Below are 26,944 nucleotides of genomic sequence, written 5' to 3' on the forward strand. Positions count from 1 at the left end.
GAAGATCCCATGTGCCGCGGAGCGGCTGGGCCTGTGAGCCATGGCCGCTGAGCCTGCGCGTCTGGAGCCTGTGCTCCGCAATGGGAGAGGCCACAACAGTGAGAGGCCCACGTACCGCAATAAATAAATAAATAAATAAAAATTTAAAAATGCAGGATGTCCAGTTCAATTAGAATTTCAGATAAACAGCAAATACTTTTTTAGTATAAGTATGTCCCAAGTATTGTACGGAACATACTTATACTTAAAAAGTATTTGCTGTTTGTCTGAAATTCCATTTTAACTTGGTGTCCAGTATTTTTATTTGCTCAATCTGGAAACTTACCTTCAAAGAGGGGAATCCAAGTCCCTGGGTCTTTTCCCAGAACCCAGGAATCCCTCCTCAGAGTCCAGGTCCCACTCCCACTCCTCTCCTCCCCTAGAATCCATGAATGAGGTACCCAGCCCCTACTCCCTCAGAACCCAGGAGTCCAGGCCTCCAGGCTCTTTCTCCCCAGAATTCAGGTGTCCAGGCCAGGTCAGGATACAGTTGCCCAACGTGGGTTTCACAAGGCGGGTGTTGCCATCTATGGCACTGGCGGAACCGGTCTGGCTGAGCAGGCAAGTGAAGGGGCCCCCTTCCCATTGTAAGCCTGCTGCGTCCTCCAGGGCCAGCCCAACGGGGCTGGGAGCGGAAGAGTAGGGACTCAGAGCTCTGGATGCGTCACCGTGTCTGGGTTTGGGTGTGTTGTATAGAGACATATCTATCTCTTTGGTGTGTGCTTCTCTAGGTGCTGTGCATCTGTGTGGGGTTTGTCACGATGTGCCTCTCTTTGCGTGTTCCTGTGTCCTGGGGTGTGACACGTGAGGACGTCTTTTCTATGTGCGCGTCTGTATTGCCCTCCTGTGATTCTCCCTACTGTGCATCTGTGTTTGGGTGTGGTCTCAGTTGTGAAAATTCCCTAATTCTGACTAGATTAAGGCAGGAATTAGTTTTTGAGTGGTTGCTTTGTATGCTGGACTCCAGAGCCAGAAAAACTTAGTTCAAATCTTGATGGCCTCTGAATGGCTATGAAACCCTGGGCAAACCACTAAACTTCTGTGGACTTCAATTTTTCCATCTACAAGATGGGTTGCTGGGAATAGAGTTGCTGAGAGGATTAAACGAGTTAATCCATGTAAAGAATTGCACCTGGACCATAGGAAACATTTTTCTGTTTATGGGGATGATGATGATGTTCTAGTTGCTGGAGATACAATAGTGAATAAAACCAAGTCTTTGCTCATGGACCTAGTAGGGATTAGATGAATGGCCTCTCTATGGCTGGGCATATAACTGCATAACTGGGGTGTCTGTTTTGCATGAGGAATGGGATATTTCTGTGTGTTGTCAGTGCGAGTGATTCCACGATTGTGTGCCTATGTGTGTCTTTGTAGGTAATTGCACATGCCGTGTGTGGATTCTCTGCTTGTGTGGGTGTAAATGCAAGATCACACCAAGCAGGTGTTGTGAGGACACATGGGGACAGAGGAAGAGCTGCACAGAGAGATGTGGATGTTTGTCCGTCCATTCCATAAGCATTTGCTGAGCCCCTGCGATGTGCCAGGACCTCTGGCAGGCATTGGTTCAAGGCCTGGGGGAAAGTAGAGAGACCTAGAGACCCACCTAGAAAACTTTGGCTGCCCCAGGCTACTCTTTGTTGTGGTGCCCGGGCTTCTCATTGCAGTGGCTTCTCTTGTTGCGAAGCACGGGCTCTAGAGCACTGGCTCAGTAGTTGTGGCGCACTGGCTTAGTTGCTCCGAGGCATGTGGGGTCTTCCCAGACCAGGGCTCGAACCCATGCCCCCTGCATTGGCAGGCGGATTCTTAACCACTGTGCCACTGGGGAAGCCCCTATTATTTTTATCGTTTTCAGCATTTTAATCTCTCATTTGGTATGTATGCTTTTCTCTTTGTTTCCACATGAGTCTCAAGTCTCCTCCTGCTCTGGGTTCCTTCTGCACACAGCACCCGCCCCTGGGTTCCCTTTCAGGGATGAGGAAAGAGCATTATCGAGGCCAGAGCTTCCCCTAAGCCTTTTCCTCTTCATCTCTACTCCAAGCCCCACCTCAGGACCCAGAATTCTGGCCTGGGGACAAGGCCTGGCTCCAGTACAATACAGAGCCACATAAAATCCCGAACCCCAAATCTGTCTTCCTTGGTCAGGCCAGTGACTCTTGGGATCCAGGAATCCCCGTCCCTACAGCATGACCCTTCAGGTTCCCAGCTCCTCCCTCCCTCAAGATGCAGGAATCCGGACGCTCAGCCTCTTCCTCCCTCAGACTCAGAAGTCTAGGCTCCTCCGTTTCTCCTCCCTCAGGACCAAGGAATCCGGACTCTCTCATCCTCCCTCAGGACAGGATCAGTCCGTCGAACAGCCCAGCTTCGTGCAGCCAGAAACCTCGTTCCTTGTCCTTCTGCAGTCGCCCACGCCCTCAGCTACCTCCCATTTCTGTCTTTCTAGAGGCGTGTCTGACACGCGAGCACTCCTCGGCAGTCGAGCTGTGATAAGCTACCCACGACGTCAGTCACTATCTTCCAGCCAATAGACACTCCGCCTCCTAACTCCCTGGGCCACTCAGGGCAGGGCGAGTTCCCTAGTAGGCGAGGCCCGCAGCTCAAGTCCGACAGCGATAGACTAGTCTCCCCGCCCGTCCTGTCGGCGTGTCAGGAGGCCGGGCCTTCGCCGGTTGGTGTTGGGGTCTGCTTCTTAGACGCTGGAGCGGCTCTTGAGTGGACACGTTCTGCGAGGCTGTCCTGGTATACCCTTCACAGCACACCCAGTATTGGGGTTCTGGACGTAGCTCGGACGGGAAACGGTGAGCCTGGGTGAGGCTTGAGGCGGAGCGGGGAGCTGGATGCACAATCTAAGAAATCCATCCATCCATTCCCTTCCTCCCACCCTAAACTTGATTCTCGTCTGCCCCTACCCGTCCTGCTCACGCATGCGTTCAGTCCTTCCTGCCCTCATTAAGTACCTCACTCATTGATTTCCTCGCATAGCCACTCACGCGCACCCGTTCATTCACACACTCAGCCACCCATTACTTAAACATTTCCTGAGGCTTCCAATGTGCTAAGCCTCGTGCTGGGCCATGGTGGTAACCAAGATGAATCAGGCCTGGGTTGTGTCCTCAAGGAGGCCTGGTCAGATGGGAGGACAGACCCACATATTGATATGCAGGGGAGGGCAGAGGCAGGGGAGTCCAAGAAAGTCTTTTTTGGGTTTAGTGGGTCAGGAAATGTTTCAGAGGAGGGAACCTCCCTCTCCTGACTCCTCCTGCCTCCTTGATGTACCCCTGGGTTGTCTCCATTACGGTTTATCATAGGATACTGAACATAGTTCTCTGTGCTATATAGTAGGACCTTGTTTATCCATTCCATATTGTAATAGATTACATCTGCTAACCCCAACCTCCCACTCCATCCCACCCCAATCTCTTCCCCCTTGGCAACCTAAGTCTCTTCTCTATGTCCCTGAGCCTGTTTGTGTTCATGAAGACCTTTTTTTTTTTTTTTTGCGGTACGCGGGCCTCTCACTGCTGTGGCCTCTCCCGACACGGAGCACAGGCTCCAGACGCGCAGGCTCAGCAGCCATGGCTCACGGGCCCAGCCGCTCCGCGGCACGTGGGATCCTCCCGGACCGGGGCACGGACTCGTGTCCCCTGCATCGGCAGGCGGACTCTCAACCACTGCGCCACCAGGGAAGCCCCATGAAGACCTTTTGATCTGTGTGCAAAACCCTCAGTACCTCACCCACCTCTCACACACCTGAGTCTCCTCCCAGTAAAGAGTCTCACTGTCCACCTGCTCCCCTGTCCAGACCTGAGTGTCCCCTCCATCCCCTTGCCTTCCTATAACCTCTGCTCCACCCTCAGTAAGTCCCACTTACCCAACCTCAGTTATGGCTCTGGGATCTGCTCTGCCCCTACTTCTACTCCCTACCTTCATGGCCTCTGCTCCAGCTCAGGGCTTGTCTTCCCTGCCCCCAGCCTCCTCTTTTGCTTTCAGGGCTCTAGTCTTGCCCTTTTCAGTCCGTTCCCCAGTTTCCCACTAGGCTCTTTCAGTGCCTGCGCTGATCCTGTTCCTCCCCTGCTCAAAGCCCTTCTGTGGCTCCCAGTGCCCTTCATTTATAGTCCAAATTGCACTCCAGGCCCTTCACGATCTGCTGCTGACCACTCCCCACTTTGCACCTGAACTTCTGGCCAGGCAGAAGCCTTGACCACTGCCTGTTGGCTCCCACGACGTTACGTGTTTCTTCTTCTTAGCAAACTTTTGCTCATCCTTGGATCACCTCCTCTGTGAAGGACTACCTGACTACCACAGATGGAGCCTGCGGGGACTGTGACAGCCTGTGTCTGGGTCTCTTCCCACACCCTCCCTGAGTCCAGGGTTGGAAATTTCTTGAAGGCTGACCCTGGATGGAAATCTCTGCTCCAAACCTAGGGCCTACAAAGGGTGAGGGACTGAGTGACTGTCACAGCTGGGCAGAGCTTGGGTTCCAGTATTTTGGGTGACCAGTTTGTTTCTGGTTTCCTGTTAGCTTTGCCCCGGTTCTCTACGGAGTTCGGGTTTTCTTTTCCTGGTGTATGCTGGGGTTGGGTCTGTAGAGAGGAGCAGCTGAGAAGCCAGAGTCCTGTGGCACTGTACCTGAATTAGGTCTGAGGGGGAGGTGGGTCTGTGTTAGTAGGGAGCGGTCCTGTCCTTCCTCACTAGAGAATCCAGGCCCGGAGACCCCTCCTTCCTCAGGACCCAGACCTTGGGCCCCCAGCCTTCTGCTCTCCGGTGCCAAGTGTCTCGGTTTCCGATGCTGCCCCCTGGTGGGCGACCCCCCACCCACTCTATTTGCGTGAGGGCAAACTAATTAAATACTTTTATTTACAAAAAGCAAACAAAGCAAACCGTCCTGCAAAGTAGGGTCAGGCTCCGCCCCTGCGGAGGTCGCGGCAGCAGAAGGCAGTGGTGGAGTGCAGGTCCAGCTGTCTCGGAGATGCTTTCTGGGCGTCCCCCTCCCGCAGGTCAGGGTGTTAGCTTTCGGGGGCCCTCGCCCCGCCCCCCCCTTGCCGCACCCTCGATTTAAGGCACAGCCCGCCCCCTTCCGCCCGGCCCGAGGGAGGGGCCGGATGGGCCGGGAGGCGTGGCAGGGGTCCCCGCCGCCCTTTCCGAGGCGCATTCACTGCGGAGCCCTGAGCAGATGGGTACGAGAGGCCTTTAGTGTAGCCCCCGGCAGCCCCCCTCTCCCCGCGTGGCCTGGCTCCGTCCCACGGCTCAGACCGGCGGGCCCGGCGGATTGAGGACGAGGCGGATGCGCTCCACACACAGCGCCGCGGCCTGCCGCGTCTCCTGGCACAGCGCCGCCAGGCTCAGGAAGCCGTGCGGCAGGTCCTCCACCACGCGCAGCGTCACGGGCTGGCTCAGGCTGCGTAGCCGCCGCGCGAACATGACTGAGTCGTCCAGAATGGGGTCCAGCGCGCACGCCTGCGGGACGGCGGGGGTGGGGCACAGGGGCAGGGTAGATGAACGCGGGGAAATACGTGGCCATGTGGGTGGATAGAGGCAGGAGACATGGGGAGGGGGGCGGAGAGTCGGAGAATGAGTTTAACTGGCCTCTGCCTAGCTTCTCCCTTCCCCCAGAGACGCACCCTCTCTTTGCCCCTTCCCTGAATCTCCAAGCCCTGCGCCTGCCCCAGGTACTCAACAAGACTCCCTTAGTCTGCCCGTTTCCGGGCCTTCCCTCCTCTTCAGTCAGGCTTAGGCAGGCTTCCTCCATTCCCCGCCCTCTGCCTTCCCTGGGGGCTCCCTTCCCCAGGTGCACCAGTGCCCCGCCCTCCCCGCTCCTTGCCAGCTCCACCTTCCCTGTCTGGCACTCACCACGATGTGCACAGGTGGCAGGGTCTGCAGCATGCTGTCAGGTGCCAGCAGCGGTGACATGAAGGGATTCTTGAGGATGGGCGACGAGTAGAGGGTCACCCGTTTGACATCGTGGCTGGAGCGCCTGGGGTGGAAACCCTCAGGGAAGGCAGCATACACTCTATCCTTGGTGCTCAGCTCATCCCCGGCCTCAGATTCTTCAGATGCATCCTCAGGCCGAAGTAAGAAGTTGACGGCTGAGGGTGTGGAGTGGCCACGTGCCTCCGCTGACAGTGACAGCTCCGGGGTGTCCGGTGTCTCAGAGCTGCCCCTTAGGCTCAGGTCATGCAGCGTCAGGCCCTTGAGGGAGTCCGTTCCCTTTGGGCTCTCAGGCTGGGCCAGTGCTGTTTCAGACACACTGCACCGCATTGGCTCTGCGAGAGGAGCAGGGTTAGGGGGCCAGCCAGGGACACAGATAATCCTGGCTCTGTTGGCTGTGTGTATGGTTGGCTGGCCGGGAAGATCGTGGGCAGAGCAGTGGCCGGTGGAGGAGTTGCACCCTAGGGCTGTGGAGGCCTAGAGTGTTCCCCCAGACTCCTTCCCTGGGGATGGGCGGGGAACTCCAGGGTGCCCCAGGCTGCAACTCCAAGGGGGAGGTGGAAGGAGTCACAGGTCTTGGAGGTGGAGCTGTGTGCTAATAGAGGGGTGTTTACTTCTGGGAACCTGTTTCCTTCTCTGTACAAAGGGGATAAAAATAGCCCTTACCTCATAGGAGGTGGTGAGAACTCAGTGGGATAATAAGATTTGGGATTAGGTAGTGCTACCCCTGGGAGGTCATAATATATCAATATTTATGTTTTATTACCAGGTGCCCTGTTCCAGCTGCCTCCCTGGCCCCAGCACGAGGCCCAGTCAACTTTGTATTGTCACTTGAGACAGAGGGTATGAATGGCTCAAAGTGGAGTAGTGAGCAGGCCCATGTGGCTTGAAAAGAGGCCCTGTTCATAGGGAGCTAAAAAGAATCTTGAGGACATACCAGGTTCCCAGAGATCCCACATCTTTAGCCACGTAGATATGCTCCCCCAAGTTCCTTCGTGTTCTTCACTTCATCTCTTCCCTTTGTTTCGTTTTTGTTTTTCGGCCACGCTGGGTGGCATGCGGGATCTTAGTTCCCAGACCAGGGATCAAACCCATGCCCCCTGCATGGGGAGTGTGGAGTCTTAACCACTGGATCCCCAGGGAATTCCCCATCTATTCCTTTTGAATGACCAGACAAGCAAGTGCCCAAATGATGCTAAAGGTGCGCTTCAGGCCTGCCTGGTATAGCCACCTTGGCCTCAGCGCCACTGATTTTATCAGACTCATGCTGCTTACCACTAGGGCCAGGACCTTACATTTTTCAGTTTTTTTTTCCACTTGCTTTTATAAATCCATAAAGGCAAAACGCAAGACGATATGAGAATAACTGCATAGGTGCCCTGTGCCCCAGAGGGTCACTGAACAGAACTGTTGACTAGAGTCACAGGGCACCAGAGGACCAGCATCTTCAAGGAGCACCTACTGTGTGCCAGGTATTGTGCTGGGTGCTTGGCACAAATAGGTGTATGCAGTCCTTACAACAACCTTATGAGGCAGGTATTCTTCTTGTACCCATTTCACAGAGGAGCAAAGTAAGGCTCACAGATACCGTGACCTGCCCACGTCAGCCAGCAACCAGCCAGTACCTGGTACAGTAGGGAGCTAGACTGGCGTGTGCGCCTCTAGGGTTTGCTCTTGTCACTTTTCTCCTACAAGGAAACCGCCTATGCCCAATGGTCCATGTGCCTAAAATTCAAAATCTCTTTCCATTGTTTTTGGGTATATTTACTTGCAACCATTGGAATATCCTAGTATTAAAAACTGAATTTAAAATAAAGCACATTCAATTGGAATGTTTTTCTGAATAACAGGAACTGTATCTACTTTTTTTTTGGCCGCGGCTTGCGGGATCCTACTTCCCCAACCAGGGATTGAACCTGCGCCCTCGGCTGTGAAAGTGCAGAGTCCTAACCCCTGGACCACCAGGGAATTCTGTGGGAATTGTATCTTTTTTTTTTTTTTAATGTATCTACTTTTGAACATGCAATTTCTATTACCCAGAAAATACTATTGAAAGTGATTTGAATTGGTTGTGCTTTAAAATCCAGGAAATGGTGGGGAAAAATGGATCCCTGGATGGAAGTGATTTTTGGCTGCCTGAGGGTCCTCCTACCCACCCAGGGCTGGGAATCTCCTCCACTTCCTGAGGTCTGTCCAATCTTCTGATCTCCCCATGCCAGGGCCAGCCCCTGGAGGGGGTATATCCCCAAGCACTTCTGTTAAAAGTCTGGAAAGAATCTAGGAGGTCTGGACTCCCACCGAGGGCCCAAGGGATTTGGGTGGGGTTCTTGGGACTGAAAATCAGGACACTCAGCAGGTCTTCTGAGTCATTCCCCAGGGTGCCTTTCTGAGAGAGGCTGTTTAGAAAGCTAAATCTTACAGTTCCTGGGATTCTGAGTTGACCCGGGGGACCAGAGTCCTGGAATTTGTAGGATGTGGGCTGTCGTGGACAATCAAGGCTTTGTGGTAGGGACTTGGCACAGATATGGGGCAGAGCCAGGAAGGCGATTGCTGCTTCCCTGAGGGCCCAGGGCACAGCCTCTTGCCTTCCCCAGGACTTCTGGTGTGCCAGGCTGTCCCTCCTGGCCACGCTGGATGGGTGTGTGAGGAAAGGGCGTCACTCACCTGCTATGGGCACCGAGTTCGGGTGGGACTTCTGCCCGCTCAGCTCCAGAAAGGAGTTGAGCCACGAGGAGGCACCCAGGCGGAGGTCTCGGAAGAGCAGGGCTGTGTCCCGCTGCACCAGCCCCACCATGCCCAGCGCCTTCTGGTCCGAGTCACAGTGGTCCTCGGTCTCCCCACCTGGGAGTGTACATGGGGGGCTGAGTTGGTCTCTTCTCTTTCTGGGCCCAGTCTGAACACCCAGAACCTCAGGCATCTGTGCCCCCAGGGACCCAGAATATCTGATGGCTTCAGCAGGAACAAGGAGTCTCAGATTCCCTCTCCTTCACACTCAACGAGACAGGGCTCTAGTCTCTGACCCCAAAGGACCCAGGTCTCCAAGCACCCGCAGGGCCCCAGTCGAGTGGGTGTGGGACTAACCAGCATAGGCATTGACACACTTGGAGAGCATGCTGAGGGGCAGCAGGGGGTCCATGAGGCTCAGAAGGCGGGAAGGAGAGGCGGTAGCCTGCAGCATTGTGGCCGGGTAGGCTGCCATGATGCCATCTGGCACCCGCACCCCATAGGCCGCTGCCCGAAGGGACACGGTGAAGCAGAGATTCCCGCCTGCGCTGTCTCCTGCGAGGCATATCCGCTCACCTGTTGAGCCTGGTTTGGAGGGGGCTTGGTCAAGCCTGGCAGGGAGGAGCTGGAGCTCTGGGCCAGGAGCACTGGACTCTCAGAGGTCGGGTGTCGGGGGCCCAACCCCAGGGTCTCGCCAACTGCAATTTTAGACACTGGCAAACTACGGCAGGGATTTGGACCCATTTGGGGGATAGTGGTCAGAGGCTAAGGCAGCCTTGGGACACGGAGAGGCTGGGGATCAGGAAGCTCTGGGGAGCTTGGGAGGCTGGAGGTCAGAAGCAAGGAGGGAGGTGGTGGAAAAGGGAGACCAAGGGCACGTTTCAGGAGGGAGGGGCATCGAGGCCAGCAGATGGAAGCCAGGGTTCAGGCTGACTGCACACAAGGGCCACGGGCCCTGTGCCCTGAGGCACGGCCTCATCCCGTGCTTCCCAAGCTGTGGGGAGTGGGAGGTCGGAGGAGCTGGGAGAATGGGCTGGAGTGAGGCCAGGTGGCTGCCAGCACAGGACAGCAGTGGGTAGACAAACAGGAGGAGGCCGTGGGGAGGTGGGGGACAGAGTGTCAGGGCTAGAGTGGGCGGAAGTAGGAGGCAGAAGGAGGAAGTGGTTGAGACGGAAGGTGGGAGCACTGGGGCAGAGCTGGGGGAGTGGGCGGGGGACAGGCGGGGTGAACAGGCGGCAGAGGGCCGGGTGGCAGGAGATGGAAGGGGAGGCGGGGCATGCAAGACTGAGGCCTGAGCAACTAATGGATCGTTCCCCCTGCAGGAGGCTGGGGCGGGCTCGGGGAGCTGGTGGCAGTGAGGGGCTCAGGCTCACCAAGGAGGGCACAGTGCTTGACGGCCCAGCAGTAGGCGTAGAAGCACTCCTCCAGCGCCCGGGGGAAGGGGGCCTCGGGGGCCAGGGAGTAGTCGATGGAGAGGATGGGGGCGCCCAGCTCCTGGGCCCAGCTCTTGAGGTAAGGCTCATGGGATTTGGAGGTCTGGGCCACGAAGCCGCCGCCATGGATGTGCACTACCAGGCACCTTGAACGGGGTGCCTGCTGGGGGCGGGACCGCAGCTCCAGGCTTCTGGGGCCCTCGGACCTCCCCAGGCTGCTGAGCTCCTCACTGTCCTGGGGGTGAGGAACGAGGAAGTGGGTCAGGCCGGTGTGGTCTTCCTGGGCCTCACCCCACCGAGGGTGTGTGCTCAGAGACAGGAGTCGGAGCAGTGTGGGCAGTGAGAGGTGGGAGGACATTTGGGGAAGGTGCTTCCATGCTCCTCAGCTCTGTACCTGTCCTGGCTGAGGCAGGGACCCTACCTGTCCTTCACGCAGGTCATAGGAGATGAGCCTGACGAGGACAGGCCCGGGGCCTGTGTGGGCCAGTGGGGGTGAGATGGTGACCATGACCTTGGGGTCAGCAGTCAGCGGCATTTCAAAGGTGATGGGTGGCAGGCTGAGCAGGCGGCTTACCCTCACGGTAGCTGATGTCATGTTTGCTAGAGACTGGTGGGAGGGAACAGAAGGGGCGCTGGGAGGGGCTGCTGGCAGGGGTTCCCCTCACACCTCCCCTCCGACCCCCAGTCTTTTTCCTCCCGTGCTATCCCTGGACCTGGAACACTGCAGAGGCCCGGGAGTGTCTCTGGGCCTCAGTTTCCCCATCATGCACCAGGTTGGGGCCCTCACCGTGCCCCATGCTCACCGATAGCACCTGGATCTCTGTGATATTCCAGAAGGTTTTCCAGAAGTGCACGTCCAGGTTCTGTACGATCCGCTCAAACTCGGCCCCACGCAGCTCTGGGTCGATGGCAAAGCGGCCACCGGTGAAGAGGGAGCTGGCTGTCACACCTGGGGGTCAGGAGGGGTGTCAGGGAGCCCCTGGCAGCCTCGCTGGGGCAGCGGTGCGGAGGAAGGACAGGAGTGGAGGGGAGGCTGCAGGCAGGTCCCTGCAGGGACTCACTCAGGCCCGTCTCGTTGCGTTTGTAGTGCTCCCCGAAGGACACCAGCCCGATGGAGATGGTCTGCAGGAATGGCCGGATGGCGGGCGTGAACTGTGGAGACATGCCTCCAAGTCAGGGACCAGGGGCGGGCAGGAGTGGGGTGGGGCAGAGACATGGGGGGTAGATGTGGTCATTCAGCAAACATTTAGTGAGCTCTGGCTGCGTGCCAGGCACTGCTCTAGGCACCTTCATGGAGCTGATGTTGTCGAAAAGACAGACAATACTCAAATAAAGGCATGCCATATAATGTGAAGTAACGATCGATGTTTGAAAAGACGGTAGGTGGAGGGGACAGAGTGATGATTAGGGGTCTGATTCCTCATACGGGTCTCCAGGAGGGGACTTGAGGAGGGATGGGAATGAAGCGAGGGAAGGCTGTTCCCTGCAGGGGGTAGGACACGTGCAAAGGGTTTGAGGTGGCCCTGTGCTTGGTGTGATGATGGGTGTGGCGGGAGCAGAGTGAGCCAGGGGAGAGGCGCAGGGGCTGAGATCAGAGAAGCAGAGGGGGCTCACGTGGGGCCTGAGGATTTGGATTTGTTCTAGATGTGGATGGAGCCATAGAGGGTGGTGAGCTGGGAGAAGGATGATGCAGGGATCCCTGAAACTCAGAGAGGACAGAGATGAGGTGACGCAGGCAGTGGGGACCAGTTAAGGGGCAGCAGGGAGACAGAAATGGGAAAGGTCAGAGACAGGGCCCGAGATCCTGAGGCAGAAAGAGTCAAATGGGGAGACCCAGCATCTGAGAGGAGCCAGGCAGCTAAGAAAAGACAATAGAGAGAAGAAGAAAGCCACAGGAGGCTGGGCAAGGGGCCAGCAGGGTTCTTCTGTTCCTTCAGCAAATACTGGCCTGGGTCCTACTGTGTGCTAGGCACTGGGCTGGAACAGGGGCTGAACGAGACCTAGACAGAGAGGGCCTCTGCCCCCTGGGGCTGGCATCTTACAGGGGGAGGCTGTCCTGCAACATGGTACAGCTGGGCCCTCAGAGAGTAGCTGTCAGGCATGGCCCTGCCCCTGGCCGGGGGCCCAGTGGGCCAGAGAGCACAGCTGGGCTCAGGTGACCCTGGGTTCTCACTCCCGAGCTTCGAGGGGACAGCCGGGACACAGGGAGGGGCAGGCTGGCCCAGCTGGGCCGATCAATATTTGTGGGTTCAGCTTAGGAGAGGGGAAGTTCCCAGGAACGCCCAGGCTGGATTGGTGAGGACGGGCTGCTCCGCATGGAAGCAGAGAAAGGTGGGGTACGGTGGGAAGAGGCTGAGAGACTGCCAAGCTCAGCTACACTGAGGGTGGGGGAGGCCCAGAGAGGGTCTGAAGGGGTACAGGGTTACACAGCTCCAGATACTCCTGTTGGGGTTCCCAGATGTGGCTGGGGACTGTGGACACAGCACTGACCCCAGATGGGGGCAAGTTGGGCCTTGGCTCTGAGCCTGGTGCCCCAAGTGCTTCCCAATTCTGAGTCCCCAAAATACTCTTCCTCTGAGTCCAAAGGCCTCAGGGCTGCTTCCCTGTCAGTTCTGAGATGAGCTGTGTCTCCCTGAGGGTGGTTTGGGGTGGGCAGAGGATAGGAGAAGGCCTGCAGCTGGGGGTCAGGGCCCTGGTTCAGGGAGGAGAGGGGCCACAGCCAGGTCTTCCTCACTGTCACCAACTTGGATATGCTCCCTGGCTCTCCCTGAAACCTCAACATCTGGATTCTACTGTGCCTTAGGTGAGTCGATATGCCCAGGCTGACCTGGGTCCAGTTGAGAAGCTTGGGGCCCCTCCCCTTGAACCTCTGTAAAATGGGGCTGGTACCCTTCCTCCCTGCCTGCCAGGCCTCCGGTGGGGATGACTAAGTGGGACGTGCTCTTACAAACTGGCCTTGAGAACAGTACTGGCTACTCTCCTAGAGGGTCTCCAATGAATTCAGGGGCCAGACAGGTCACGTAAAAGAGTGAATGAATCTCCTGAGTGTAGGACGATAGGGAGCAGTGGAGATCCTGGTGCAAGAGGCCATGCAAGTTAAAGATTTCCTTCACGGTAGATTCGGCCAAAGGGCCACAAGTTTGAGACCCTTCGTGCAGTGCTGTCTGAGCCCCAGACAGCTTCCCCTTCCTGCATCTGCTGTTTGCTGAATCCAGTAACACAGACCACTGTGGTTCCTCTACTATGCTTCTGAGCCTGGTTGGGGCCCACCATGTGCCTTCACCATGGGCCCAGAGGGGCAGGGCAGGGGGCTCACCTGGAAGCCCAGGCAGCGGCCATAGAAGCAGCCCTTGTGCAGAGTGATGTACTCATGCAGGAAGTCGGCAATGACCCTCTCATCACCCTCGAAGAAGAGCTTCCCGGGCTGGTTGGTGGCCAGCAGGTGCTGAGCGTAGTAGGCCAGAGCACGGAGCTGGGTGAGAGCGGTCAGGTAGGCCTCGAGTTCGGCCAGGTTGTGGCTGGTACGGAAGAAGACGCTGCGGCGGTTGGAGGCCACGTAGCGGGATTTGTGCAGCAGGTGCACCAGGCAGCAGCGGGCTGTGTGCACCAGGCTGCGGTACCCATTGGCCGGCGTCTCTGCATCCAGGTCAAAGAGGTGTGCCACGCTCAGCAGGCGGCCCAAGGTTGGCTCCAGCCCCAGTGCCTGTTCCCGAACACCTGCAAAGACGCCTGACAGCCGCCGTGCTGTCTCCCCAGGGCCCTGGCTGGAGAAGAAGGCCATGTTGTCCTCTGCCAGGGTCACCAGCGACTGTGTCACTGTGTGCAGGTCCATTCTGTGCGAGAGCCGTGAGGCTGCGGGCAGGTCGGGAGGCACGTTAAGGCAGGGCTGGACCAGCTGGAGCCTGGCATCCAGGAGTCCAGGCTCTACCCCCTCCTCCCACAGACTCACGTCAGACCACAGCCCCTCCTTCAGACCGAAGGATGGAGTCTAGGGCTCCAGTTCCTTCCTTCCTTGGGACCCATGAGGCCAGGTACCCACTCTCTCCCTGCTCAAGAGGCAAGTTTGATCCCTCAGTCCCAACCTTCCTAAGACGCTGGAGTCCAGGCCCCAGAACCCTCTTCTTCAGGGGCCAGGAGTCCCTGTCCTCTCTTATTTGGGACACTGATTGATTCCTTAGCTCCAGCATCTGTCCTACAGCCCAGGAGTCTATGTAACCCTTTCTCCCTTCTAGGGACCCAAGTTCAGGCATCTGTCTCCATTTACTCTCCCGGGACCCAGGACTCCCTCTAGGTTCTGAGCAGTCTGGACCCCCCGTTGGTCCCCTCTCTCAGGACCAGGAGTTCAAGCCCCCATCCTACCTCCTTCTCAGGTCCCAGGGGTCGCCCACAGGCCCTTGCCTTCTGCAATATTTGGGAGAGTTCAGCCCTCAACCCACCGATTCCCACCCACCTGGTGGTGTCCCAGGACCCTGGACCCAAGCCCAATTCTCTTCCTGAACCCAGGAGTTCATATTTCTAGCCTTACGTACAACTGAGGGGTCACTCCTGCCCCCTCCTGGTCCCTCCAGTCTGGCTGTGGAATCCCCTCCAGTCTTCTCTGGGGGTCCCCAAACCTTGGTTCCACTCCTTCCCCAGCTGGGTCCCTGGCCTTCAGGCCTGGCTTAGCTTGCACGGGCCAGCCCTGCTCCCTGCCTAGGATGGCATTCATCCCTGCCATTAACCTTGAACTCACTCTGAGTCAGACTCTGTGCTAACAGCTTTCTCTGTTTGCTCCTTTAGGTTCTCACTAACCCTCTGAGGCCCAGACCGCCTCGGTTCATGTTTCAACTGTTATTAGGAGCATTTCCGTCTTACAAGAGAGGAAACTTGAGGCTCAGAGGTATTAAGTAAGGAGATGAAAGTTTCCTTGAAAGCGGCAGAGCAGAAGTCAGACCCAAACCTCTGGGGCCAGAGCCGTTACTTTTGCTGGTCTCCATCCCAGGGCTCTGGAGACTGGGCCTCTAGCTCTGGCTCTCAAAAACTTTCCCTGGACTAGGCCTGACTCCCCACACTTCAGGGTCCCCGGTTAATCTTCCCGTCGGCATCCCCGTCCTGTCATCCAGGTCCTGGACAAGCTGTTCTTGCGCCCCTCGGTGGGGATGCTGCCCTCTGCTTCAGATACTCTTCCCTCCTGAAGCCCATCCAGCACCTTGCCTGACTCCCAAGTCGAGGGTCCCCCGATCCCCCAGAAAAAGGTGTCTCTTTTCGCCTCTAGGCCCTGGGGTTTGGCAGCGGCCACTCCTGTCTGTCAGCTGGCAGTGAACTCACCCCTCCCAGGCCTCTTCAGAGCTCCCCAGGGCTGGGACTGCTGCTGACTGCGGCTTGTGCCAGTTGCAGCCTGGGATGATAATCCCGGGGAGGGGCCCAGCCTGCCCAGGGTGTGGCCACCAGCTCCACCTCCCACCCAGAAAGGACAGTGAGAACCCAGTGCTGTAAACAGAGCCTGGGGCCCAACTCCCAGTCATTGCCCAGCCTCCTCTGCCTTTGAACCCTGGAATTTGGGCCACCAAGACCCTCCTCCCTCAGTCCCAGGAGTCCAGACCCCTAGTCCCCTCAACAGTTAGAAACTGAGGCGTGCAGGTCCCCTGTCCCCTCCTCCCTTAGACCCAGAAGTCTCACCCTGGTCCTGAACAAAGTCTGCCCTCTCACCCAGCCTGGCTGCCCTCCTTCTCCCCAGGGTGGATTCAGGGAGCAGAAGCACCATGATTGATCGCAGCTCCTGCCCCCAGACTGGCCGTGGCCCAGCTGGCCCCAGCTGGTGGGCAGAGAGAGGGCAGCCAGCCTTGCCTGTCCCTCCCAGGAGGACAACAGCCGATTAAGGGCAGTGCCAAGCTCAGCCAGGGGGCCCAAGCCGCAGGTCCTGCTGTGTGGTGTTCCCACACTGGGCACCCTGTACCTGCCACTAACCCTTCCAGCCCATCCTGCTGTGACTGTCATTCCCACCTCACACACGGGAAACTGAAGCTCAGACGCACTTCACCTCCGTTATGCCACGTGCTCCTTGCCTGGCCAGCTCTTTCTCACCCTCAGGACTCAGCTTCTCACCTCCTCCAGGAGGGCTCCCCCCATCTAAGATGCACCCCCTACCACTGCTTTCTGCCATCATCTTTAAGTTGTTCTTCCTAGAATTTTACATATTTGCAGTTTTCCATTTATTTGTTTCCATGTGTGTTGTTTGTGTCCCCCAGGGGCAAAACCAGGCTTCATGGAGCTCTGACACTTTTACAAGTGGAGGTGGGGCTCTTTAGGAAAAAGAATAGAAAACCACAAGTATGATATTAGGTACAGGCCCTTGGAAGAGGCCTGTGCAAATGAGAGGCCTCGGTGTCATGTGCTTGGCTGTAGGTGACTCCTCCCCTGTCACTCTGCCTGGGATATCATGCCCATGGGGGCATGGGATGGCCCCAGGGGCCATCATGGGGCCTAGCATGTAGCAGGTGCTCAGCAAATATTTGAAGAAGGAAAGGGAAGAGTAAGAGTGGGGGCAGGAGGGCCTGGATGGGAGTTTGGGACGGGCCCACCCCTCCCCAGGGCGCACAAACGGATGGACAGACAGAGGCCTCTGGAGGCAGCTCTGAGCTTGGTGGCTGTGACAACAGAACACTGGCCTAAGCCACTGGCCAGGTGATCCTAGATGAGCTTGGTCTCCTCATCCGGAAACTGCGCTTGGCCATCCTGCCCGCTGAGGGCCGGAAATGATCTTGGTAAGCAGGACCCCACGGCGGCATTTCTGCTCGTGGTTTGCTTTGTGGTTCTCACTCAGCCTCACTGAGATGTGTATCGGGTCAGTTTTCCATCTAACATACTGTAAATTTACTGCTTGTGCTGTTTGCTTTCTGTGTCTGACAATAGATTACAGGCTCCCTGTGGGCAGGGACTTTGTTTTGTTCACTGCCGTACCCCCAGCCCTTGCGCATGCCCGGCACAGGGCTAGCGTGGTATTTATTGCATGGCTGCGGTTTCCCATTTTATAAAGCAGCTGTCATTTACTTCCTGTCTGTGGGGTAGGGCTCCTTATCGAACATGAGGGCACAGGAGACCTGGACAGAAGAAGTAACCTGCACAAAGCAGTGAGGAAGAGGCTGGATCCCAGGCGCTGCCCTTTGCCTTGTTCCAGGCGGCTCCCTGGGGGCTGGGCCGGATGGAACAGGGAGGGTGGGATGCTGAGTTTGATAGAGGTTTGCCAAGAATCTGAGGCAGAGAGCACTGGGGCAGGGGCAGGCCATCAGGGCCTTGGGTGAGGACTGGGGCAGAGGGAAGGGTGAGGGTCCTGCTGCCTGGGCACTAGCCTTTTGCCCTAAATGGTCACAGGACAACTGGACCCGGCCTGGATTTTGATCCCTGGGGACTGAGCAGGAAGAGAAAAGGGTGGTAGGGAAGTAAGTGGGGGGAAGATCAAGGAAGGGCCAGGTATGAGGCCTGGGAGGGGCAAGGCCTTCTGAAGGGGGAGAGGCCTGGGGGCAGATGCAGGCGAGGGGTAAGTGACTGTGGCTCGATCCCTGACTGTGTCTGCATGGAAGAGCAGACACTGCTCTAAGACAGCTGTGTGCCAGGCACTGCTCTCTTCCTGTGCTTTAGGCGAGGTAACTTGTTTCATCCTTTCCACAACCCGTGAGGTAGGAACCATCATGACCCATTTCGGCAGATGAGAAAACTGAGATGCGGAGAGGTGACATACTGCCCAGGGTCACCGAGCCAGCAAGGATGCCACAGCTTCTCTGCTGTGTTTCTGTGTGTATCCGTGTTGCTCCTTCTGTCATGTCTCAGCTCTGTGCTTTCTGGGTGGGCAGGTGTGAGTATGTCTTTGAGGTTCCCATGGAGGTACATACATATGTAGGTTCCTGTCATGCCTAGCGTTGGTCCCGGTCTGTGTTTGTGGGTGAGTGTGTCCACATTTTTTCTTAGCCTGTGTGTTTTCTTTTCTCAGTATGTCTGCAAGCACATTTGTATGCATGTGTCATGGCCTATCTGTGTTGCTCAGCCTGTGAGGGTTTCTGTGTCTCTATTTCTCTTGGCCTGTGAGATTGTGTGGCCATGTGTTTGTATGTGTATGGACGTATATCTTTTGTGTGTGTGTGTGTGTGTGGTACCCATCTCTTCCTATTTGCTCCAGTTCGAACCCAGGGCATCAGCATGGCCACCTCCCAGTCCCATCCAATCCATCATGAAGTCCTGTTCCCCCTGCCTCCCCTAGAAAGCACTGGAACCTGGCCCTTCTCTCACCTCCACTAGCCCCCTTCTCTAGAGGACTGTAACAACTCTTTCTGTGTCTCTGTTTTTGCCCCCTCCATGTCTTTTCCACACAGCAGCCAGAGGATTTTTCTAAAACTTAAATCTGGTCACACACTCCCAACCCTTCAACACCTCCTCCCTTGCTCTCAGGGTAAAGACAGTCTGAGCTCTGAGCCTGTCTGAGCCTTCCTGTGTGCATCTGGAGCCAACTCCAGTTCTATGCTTGGCTAATGATGATGTCTATGGCAGGGAGGATGATGAGTCTGGGGGTCTCTGGGCCCGGCGGCTATGTCAGTTTCTTTCCTGCTCAGGAAATTCCCATAGGTCCTCACTGGGATTGACACATACTCCTAATCCAGCAAGGACTTCATGTGTGCCTCTCCCTGAGGCTTGTAGCATCTCTGTTGGTCTGTCAGTGTTTCTCCAGCCCGCTGAGATCTGTAAATAATGTGACCCCCGAGGGAACCCAGGTGACAGCACTTCCTTCTCCCAAGTGAAATTTAGTCTGTCCAAAGTGAACCCAGGGCTCCTTAGTCCTAGGAGTAGGAGTCAGGAATTTAGGTCCTAGGGCAGCCAGGCTGAAGCAGGTGGACTGACAACAAATGGATGAGTGGACTGAATGAAGGATGGTGGGACAGGGCTGTTTGGAGCTGTACTGCACCCCTCCTCCAGGCATTCCCCACTATAGGGCACCCCTTCCTCCTACCCGACTCACCCCTAAACTTCCTCTTTGGACCACAGCTTCTAAATCTCTTCTCCATTACCGTCTCAAGAGGGTCAGAGACCTGAAAATCGGCGTTTGAACCATCTCCCACGTTGAAATCACAAGGCAAGAACTGCCACGGTCACACAGCGTGTACGGAGCTAGAGCAGGAACCCTGGTTCGGGACACTAACATTCTGGACTCTACTCCCAAGATGGTACTGGGGCGTCGGAGAGTTTTTATGCTGGAGGTGATATTTCCCTCTCACATCACCCGCTTCTCACAGTGGATTATCCCCGCACCCCCGCCCCGCAGGGCAGCAATGAGCCAGTCCACGGGCCCCCCCACTTCTTGTGGCAGGAGGTCAGTCCACTCGGTCCCCAGTTTCCCACAGGATGTCTAAAGTTCCTTCCGGCTCCCGCCGGCCTCCTCCCACTCACCTTTGGCTTTGCCTTTTCGCCACCGCCCGCGCCTTTGACTTTTGGACCGCTCTTGAACCTTGTTCGAGCCCGGAGCCCCAGCGGCCACAGGGAACCTCACTTCCCTGGCCGACTCCATCAATTTTCCGCGGCCCGGGCCCCGGGGCCAATTCTACCAGCCTGGGCCAATTCCACCCGCCTGGGCCAATTCCACCCGCCAGTCACCGCCCCGAGGACCAATCCTCGCTACGTACCACCGTCGGGCCCCCACACCACCCAATCTCGGACTTGCTTCTCTCTGGGTCCCGCCCTCTGAGCAAGGAGGGCCGCCCTCCACAGTCGGGTCCCGCCCCCCGCCGCAGGCTTAAAGGGCCCGCGACCAACAAAAATGCAGCCTTGGAGGCGGCTAAAAGCGTATTGGGTCAGAACTAGTGGGGAGTCCCACGGGGGTCACCCCAGCAAGGAAGCCCCGATGTTGTCACGTGTTGGCTGTCATCCTTGTCTTCCCACTCACCTTCCCACGCAGGGATCGTCTAGAACGCACCGGGTCGGCCCGCCGAGAGGTGAGCCGGGTGCCACTTATCTTCCGCCTTGGGTCGGGGAGCGGGCCAGGTCCTCGGGCAATTCAAAGCCGAGGCCGGGCTGCAATGCAGGAGGCGTGGCTCTGCCAGGGAGCCTTTGGAGGAGGAAGCCCCGCCTTTCCCCCTGCCCTCAGTCTCCTAGTTCTCCTATTGCTCCGTTTCTTGGGGTTCTCCTCTCTGCCCTGTCCCTCCCCGCGAGAATGGAAGGGAGGGGCTGTAGGGTGCTCGGCGCCTGCGCACTAGCTCCAAGCCGTGCACTCGCCCGCAGGGAGGAGAGGCGGCCGCGGGAGCTGCGCGAACCTGAGAAAAGGCGGGAAACAGAGGAGGCTCGAGGCTCGCGCGTGCGCACACACTCAGCTGTCTTTGTGAGGGTCCCGGAGAGGCGGCTTTGGCTGTGGCGGCGCTGTGGTGAAGGCGTCCCTTGAGACTGGGTTCGGGAGGCCCAGGGAGGCCGCTGTTTAGCACCAGAAGCACCATCCCGCCCCTCCTCCCCGCCCTCCCAAAGCACACGAGCAGCCGTGGCACTGAGAGACCCGGATGACCCTCTTCTCCTCAGTCCTGAGAGAGGCGGCCCAGCCCTTCCGGGGGACACAGGCCTCTGGGCTGAGACCCCCATTACCAGCCTTCGGACTAACCGTCCTCACAGCGCCCTCAGCTTCCGGAGTGCGGCCGCCTTGTTTCCCCCCCTCTGGCTATCTCACCGAGTCTCCCCACGTTCCCCGGAGAGAACTTGCGCCCCACCTTGTGCAGGGCAGGGCTTCTGAGCGCAGAGAAGGAGCTCAGGGCCCGAGCCTGCTCCCCGGGGGCACCATGGCCGGCTTCGGAGGAGGGGCAGGGATGCTGCCGCCAGTGGAGTCTTGTGCCCACGACCCGCCCACACCGCTCCCCCAGCTCTCCCTCCCGTCAGCGCCGACCTTGCCTGGGACTTGGGCGGAGCCCCAGCGCCTCTCCCAGGCGCCCCCTTCCTGAGATCACAATCCACGAGGCCATGGGCCCGGCGGGACTGGGACTCGCTGGGGACAAGTGTCCTCCTGCCCACTGGACAACCCAGAGAGCTCAAGGGTCGCTCCTGCCCGGTTTTCGGCCTGGCCTGCGTGGACACTCGCCGAAGGTAAGGGTCCACGTTCAGCAGGGTGCCGCGGTGGCCCACTTGGTGCCCGCCCCAGAGCGGTGCTCAGAGTTGGGGGCCCAAGGGATGAATACGGGCCCCTCGCCCAGGGCCTTTTTAGTTTCTGTTTGATTTCCCCCAGATTCCCGCGGGGAGGCAGCCTGGAGCAGGGGAAGGAGTCAGAGGCTCGCTGGGGGTCCTGGCTTGGCCAGCCCCTAACTGCCCAGCCTCCTGCAGGATCCCTCTCTTCTCTAGGGCTCAGCTTCCTCCTCCGTCAAATGGGGCTGTTGATCTGTGTCTGCAGGACTGTTGCGGGGTCACCTGAGCTCACCTGACATTCTGGCAGGCCTAAGTTCTTCCTGAGCAAATGAATGACCATCCCTGGGAGGCCCCCTTCCTCCAAGCTCAACTTACCTGGGTTCCGGTAGTGTTTGGGGTTCTGGCTGCTGGTTTTCTTACTGGGTAATGACGTCCCACCAAATCCCGACATCACTTCATAACCAGGTTTCCCCTTGAAGACCAGCTTCATTCCCTGGGCCACTGTTCCACCCCTCTTGGCTGGCGAGTTGGTCTCTAACGTAAACCCTAAATCCGAATCTGCACCAGAATCTACTACCCGTTCAAGAAATGTCTTATGTTCTGAGGCCGGTTGCTGCATGGATGGTTCGTTTGGTTTTGACAGAAATTGCCACTCAGCCAAAGATCCCTCTTGGGATTTGGCTCCCTGGGCTGGAGCTGCGTGCTGGGCTGTAGGGTCTGACTGTCTCTGTCTCTCTTGGGACCTCAGTTCTGTCTGGGCAGGTGGTCCATTTTGGGGTCCAGGTCCTACCTGGGCTCCAGCTCCCTCTCTCAATACCAGCTCCTGTTGAGTTCTAGGATCTTTTCCCGGCCCAGGTCTGTGCTGTGAGGCAGCTTCCTGTTTCCTGAAGGGCAGCCTTTGGATGGGAGGTGACTGCTGTGGTGCAGGCTCCTGTGGGGCAAGACATTCCTGCTGCAAAGCAGATTTTTGCTGTGCTCGAGGTTCCTGCTGGGATTCAGCTCCATGGTGGGCAAGGGGTCTTTGCTGTGCAGTGCGCTTCTGTTGGGTATCGGGTCCCTGCTGAGCCTTAGATGCTGGCTGAGCTGTGGGTGTCTTTTCTGGCCCAGACTCTGACTGGGTGATAGGTGTCTGGTGTGGCTCAGGTTCCCAGTCAGGCCTAGAAACTAACTTAGAGCCTGGCTCCATTGTTGTTATTTCCCTGAAGGGAGCTGTTGATCTCCCAGGCTTCATCCTTCTCGGCCCTCACAGGCCTCCTTTGTCACAGATCCCTCACTGATTGCTCATGATGGCTCCTCCCTTTGGGTTCCACTCCTTCATCCTGGCATCCCTGCTCTTCCTTTTTTAAGGCAGTTGGCAGGTGGCCCCCTACTCCTGTGCCGAGTGATGTGCTCTGTTCCTCCTGCTTTGAGAGGAGGATTGGGAACAGGAGGAGGCTGTGTGCCCAGCACACTCTCCTATCAGAGGGGAGGGGCTTGCCCTGTTGTGTCATAAATAGGACCCCACCCAACTCACCACTCAGTTAAAATGCTGCTTCTCATAAGGCCAGCATCCCAACTTAGTCCTCTGTTCAACCTGGATGACAGAAGCCAGATTCTGGCTTGGTGTTTCTTTTCCTTTCTCCCCTTCTGATGTTTGAGGAAATGGTCAGAGGGGGAGGCAGGAGCTACACATTTTTTTTTTTTTTTTTTGGCTGCTGCGGTTTGCGGGATCTTAGTTCCCCAACCAGGGATTGAATCTGGGGCCACAGCAGTGAGAGTGCTGAGTCCTAACTACTGGACCGCCGGGGGATTCCCAGGATCTACACTGTTTTAATGTTTTCCTCTTTATTCATTCTTTCAAATGGTTGCCATTTTATTCCCTTATATTATCGTTCTGATCGTTTTACTCCCATGTTAAAAAAAAGACACCCTCTCATTTTTTCACTTGAAGCCCTTTTCAGGACCACACCATGTCTCTAGCTTTCAACTCTGCTTCTGCATATATATATTCTGTAGTAGATTCGAAAGTTACAGAGTCGGATGACCATTGATGATGATGATGATGATGATGATGATGATAATCATAAATACTGGAAGCATTTTACCTGCTAGGAAATTGTGCCAGGTTTTTAAAAAATCTATATTATCTTTACTAAGACAATGTCTGATTCATTGCTTTAACTTCTTTCTTTGCCCCACCTAGCTCTTAGCTCAGAAGGGTTTGTTGCATGAGTAAAGGAATAACAGGTTGGGCAGTGGAGAAAGACTGAGGGTGGTGTTGGGGAGAGGTGTGTGTAGAATCTGGATTAAGTTTGGAATTTACAGGGTAAAATGGGTCGACTGGATTGAACGTGAATTTCCGGACCCCTTTGAAACAAAATGATTTTGCTCTATTAGATTTAAATATATTAATTGACTTATGTTTATTACTTGCCTGGTTGTATTTAAGGTCAGGTGGTGCCAGCTAGGAAACCTGGATTTCCTGGTTTCGTTCAGGTAAGTGAGCTTAAGCCTGGGTAGGGAGAGGGCACAGGAAAAGACTGTCAGGAGAAGGCATTAGAGGGAGCAATAATTTTGGTGATAATGCTTTTTTTTTGAGAACACTAGAATGGTTTAGGGAGTAGAGACAGGGATGGGGAGCGTGAGGTGGGAGAAGAGCATCTTAAGGTGCGCTCACTGCCTTGTTGACTGAGAATGTTTCATCGGGAGGGTGGGCTCTCATAGCTCCTGTAAGGGCAGAGCAAGGCTTGCCAGCTGAGAAATGGCTGGCAGGCTCTGGAGGGCTTGGTTGGCTTCTTGTGGTGTCTTCAGTGTCCTAGGTTGAAAACAAAAGGGGGAGACGACTGTTAATGCATTTTTTAAATTTAATTTTTATGAGCGCTTCTAAAATGTTAAAAGTAAGACTCATCTAGTGGAAAAATTAAAATAAAACTTATTTATTTTTTACATAATAGTTTGTTCTCCATATCTTTTTGTATGTAAACATAATAGTTTACTTTTAAAAAAATGAGCTTATACTATACATATTGTTTTGCCCTGTACCTTTAACAAATCTTTTACTATTGCACAATATTTTATTTATTTATTTATTTTGGGGCTGCATTGGGTCTGCATTGCTGCGCGTGGGCTTTCCCTAGTTGCGGCGAGTGGGGGCTACTCTTTTTTAAATTAATTAATTAAATTTATTTTTTTTTCTGCTTTGGGTCTTGTTGCTGCGCAGGCTTGCTCTAGTTGCGGCGAGCGGGGGCTACTCTTTGTTGCGGTGTGTGGGCTTCTCATTGCAGTGGCTTCTCTTGTTGCGGAGCATGGGCTCTAGAGCGCAGGCTCAGTAGTTGTGGCGCACGGGCTTAATTGCTCTGAGGCATGTGGGATTCTCCCAGGGCTTGAACCCATGTCCCCTGCATTGGCAGGCGGATTCTTAACCACTGTGCCACCAGGGAAGCCCCTATTGCACAATATATATATATATATATTTTTAATTTATTTATTTATTTGGCTGTGCCGAGTCTTAACTGTGGTATGCAGGATCTTCGTTGACACGTGCGAGATCTCAGTTTCAGTGTGTGGGATTTAGTTCCCTGACCAGGAATTGAACCCAGGCCCCCTGCATTGGGAGCGTGGAGTCTTAGCCACTGGACCACCAGGGAAGTCCCTGTTGCACAATATTATACATGTATAGAAGTCCATAAAACTTATGTGTGCAGTTCAATAAATAGTTACAAAGAAGATATTCACGAAACTACTACCCAGGCGTAGAAATAGAATATTGCCAACAACCCTCCTCCTTTTCTGATTACTAACCTCTCTCCCCCTCACATTGGTAATCCCGACTTTTACAGTAAGCATTTACTTTTTTTCTTTATAGTTTTACCACCTACGTATAAATTCCTAAATAGTTTAATTTTGCCTTTATTTGAACCTTATGTATATGAAATCAGGCAATAACTATTTTGGTTTTATTTCTTTTATTCAACATTATGTTTGTAATATTCATTTATGGTTTTTTATTGTTCATTCTCATAGATATATAATATTTGAATATAGTACTATTTATTTATTCAGGGACCAGTTTTCAGTTTGGGGTAGTTATGAACACCGCCGCTATGAAATCCTTGTTCATGTCTCCCACTGTACATAAGCAAGCATTCTTTTTGAGGATACGTCTAAGAGTGGAATTGCTTGGTCACAAAGCTTAAACTTTAGTAAATAACCACCAGCACTTTTTCAAAGTGATTTAGCAATTAAACTCCCATTAGCAGGAGATGAGAGTTTCTCTGTTCTACTCTCTGCCAATACTTGGTATTGTCAGACATTAAAATTGTTGCCAGTCTGATGATATATAATGATCTCTGTTTGGGTTTAATTCATATTTTTCCAGTTACTAGAAGGGTTGAGTGCCATTTCACATGTTTATTAGCTACTTGGATTTCTTGTCTCTGAAGTGCCTATTCAAGTCTTTTTCGTATTTGTTGTGTTGCCTGCCATTGATCTACAGGAATTCCTTATATAGTCTGAATAGTAATCCTTTGTTGATCATATATGTTGCAGACATTACTCCTACTCTGTAGACTGTCGTTTTATTCTTCCTTTTGGTTTTTTTTTTTTTTTTTTTTTTTTTTTTTTGCGGTACGCGGGCCTCTCACTGCTGGGGCCCCTCCCGTTGCGGAGCACAGGCTCCGGGCGCGCAGGCTCAGCGGCCATGGCTCACAGGCCCAGCCGCTCCGCGGCATGTGGGATCCTCCCGGACCGGGGCACGAACACGTGTCGCCTGCATCGGCAGGCGGACTCTCAACCACTGCGCCACCAGGGAAGCCCCTTGGTTTTGTTTTGTTTTGTCTGTGCCACGCAGCTTGTGGGATTTTAGTTCCCTGACCAGGGAGCAAACCCGGGCCCTTGGCAGTAAGAGCGCTGAGTCCTAACCACTGGACCACCAGGAAATTCCCCATTTTATTCTTTTGATGATCAAAATTCTTAATTTCAATGAAGTCAGATTTATTAATCTTTTTCTTTATGACATATTTTTTGTATCTTGTTTGAGATATCCTTTCCTACCCCAAGGTCATGAATATATTCTCCTACATTCCCTTGTCTTTCATATTTAGATCTTTAATTCACTGAATTTTATTTTTGTGATGGGTTTAAAATAGGGGGGTCTCTGCACCTTTATTTCACTTAATGTATTGTGGATATCTTTCCAATGAATACATAATGATCTACCTAATTATTTTTGTCAACTGCAGAAGTGCCCAATTTGCTTTTGATGAGTTTTTAAACTGAGGTATAATTGACATGTAACATTATATTAGTTTCACGTGTACAATATAATGATTCGATATTTGTATACATGGTGAAATGATCACAGAATAAGTCTGTTAATGATGAACATTTAAAATTTCATTTATTTATCAATACAAATACTGGTATAATGCATATGCTTTGTACATATATCTTTGAGTATCCATGCTAATATTCTATACTAGAGATTGTGAAGTGAGATAGCTGGTTAAAAGGTACACACATTTAAGTTTTTTTTTTTTTTTTTTTTGGCCACGCCTCTCGGCTTGCAGGATCTTAGTTCCCTGACCAGGCATTGAACCGGGGCCCTGGCAGTGAAAGCGCCGAGTCCTAACCACTGGACCGCCAGGGAATTCCCTGTTTTTGATAGGCATACTACCAAATTGTATTTTACCTCCATCAACAGTGATAAGGATCTTGATTTA

The 26,944-nt window shown here is 54.7% G+C and overlaps 1 protein-coding gene and 2 long non-coding RNA genes across 10 annotated transcripts in view; 2 read left to right on the top strand and 1 right to left on the bottom strand.

Moving 5' to 3' along the window:
* Window positions 1–4,879: 4,879 nt before the first annotated feature.
* On the bottom strand, window positions 4,880–22,622 carry LIPE (lipase E, hormone sensitive type). 8 transcript variants are annotated; one of them, XM_067719766.1, is made up of 10 exons: window positions 21,621–22,622; window positions 13,441–13,976; window positions 11,186–11,276; window positions 10,928–11,073; window positions 10,546–10,731; window positions 10,065–10,359; window positions 9,049–9,276; window positions 8,632–8,808; window positions 5,890–6,302; window positions 4,880–5,496 (listed from the first exon to the last, which is right to left on the bottom strand). In XM_067719766.1, the coding sequence occupies exons 1-10, from the start codon at window positions 22,474–22,476 to the stop codon at window positions 5,287–5,289; spliced, it is 3,138 nt and encodes a 1,045-aa protein (XP_067575867.1). In that variant the 5' UTR covers window positions 22,477–22,622; the 3' UTR covers window positions 4,880–5,286. The 8 variants fall into 8 exon arrangements, with proteins under 8 accessions (XP_067575867.1, XP_067575863.1, XP_067575861.1 ...); XM_067719762.1 differs by lacking the exon at window positions 21,621–22,622 and adding an exon at window positions 20,840–20,938 and having other exon boundaries at window positions 10,519–10,731; XM_067719760.1 differs by lacking the exon at window positions 21,621–22,622 and adding an exon at window positions 20,032–20,186 and having other exon boundaries at window positions 10,519–10,731.
* LOC137215102 (uncharacterized) lies at window positions 8,803–11,472 on the top strand. The gene is made up of 2 exons (XR_010939155.1): window positions 8,803–9,001; window positions 10,014–11,472. It is a non-coding gene; the product is annotated as an uncharacterized lncRNA (long non-coding RNA).
* Window positions 20,291–26,944, top strand: part of LOC137215103 (uncharacterized) — an 81,752-nt gene continuing 75,098 nt past the window's right edge. The window contains exon 1 of the long non-coding RNA XR_010939156.1: window positions 20,291–21,209. This is a non-coding gene — a long non-coding RNA (uncharacterized lncRNA). The remainder of the gene's footprint in view (window positions 21,210–26,944) is intronic.

The sequence above is a fragment of the Pseudorca crassidens genome, chromosome 20, assembly GCF_039906515.1.
Source record: "Pseudorca crassidens isolate mPseCra1 chromosome 20, mPseCra1.hap1, whole genome shotgun sequence".
NCBI classification, from domain to species: Eukaryota; Metazoa; Chordata; class Mammalia; order Artiodactyla; family Delphinidae; genus Pseudorca; species Pseudorca crassidens.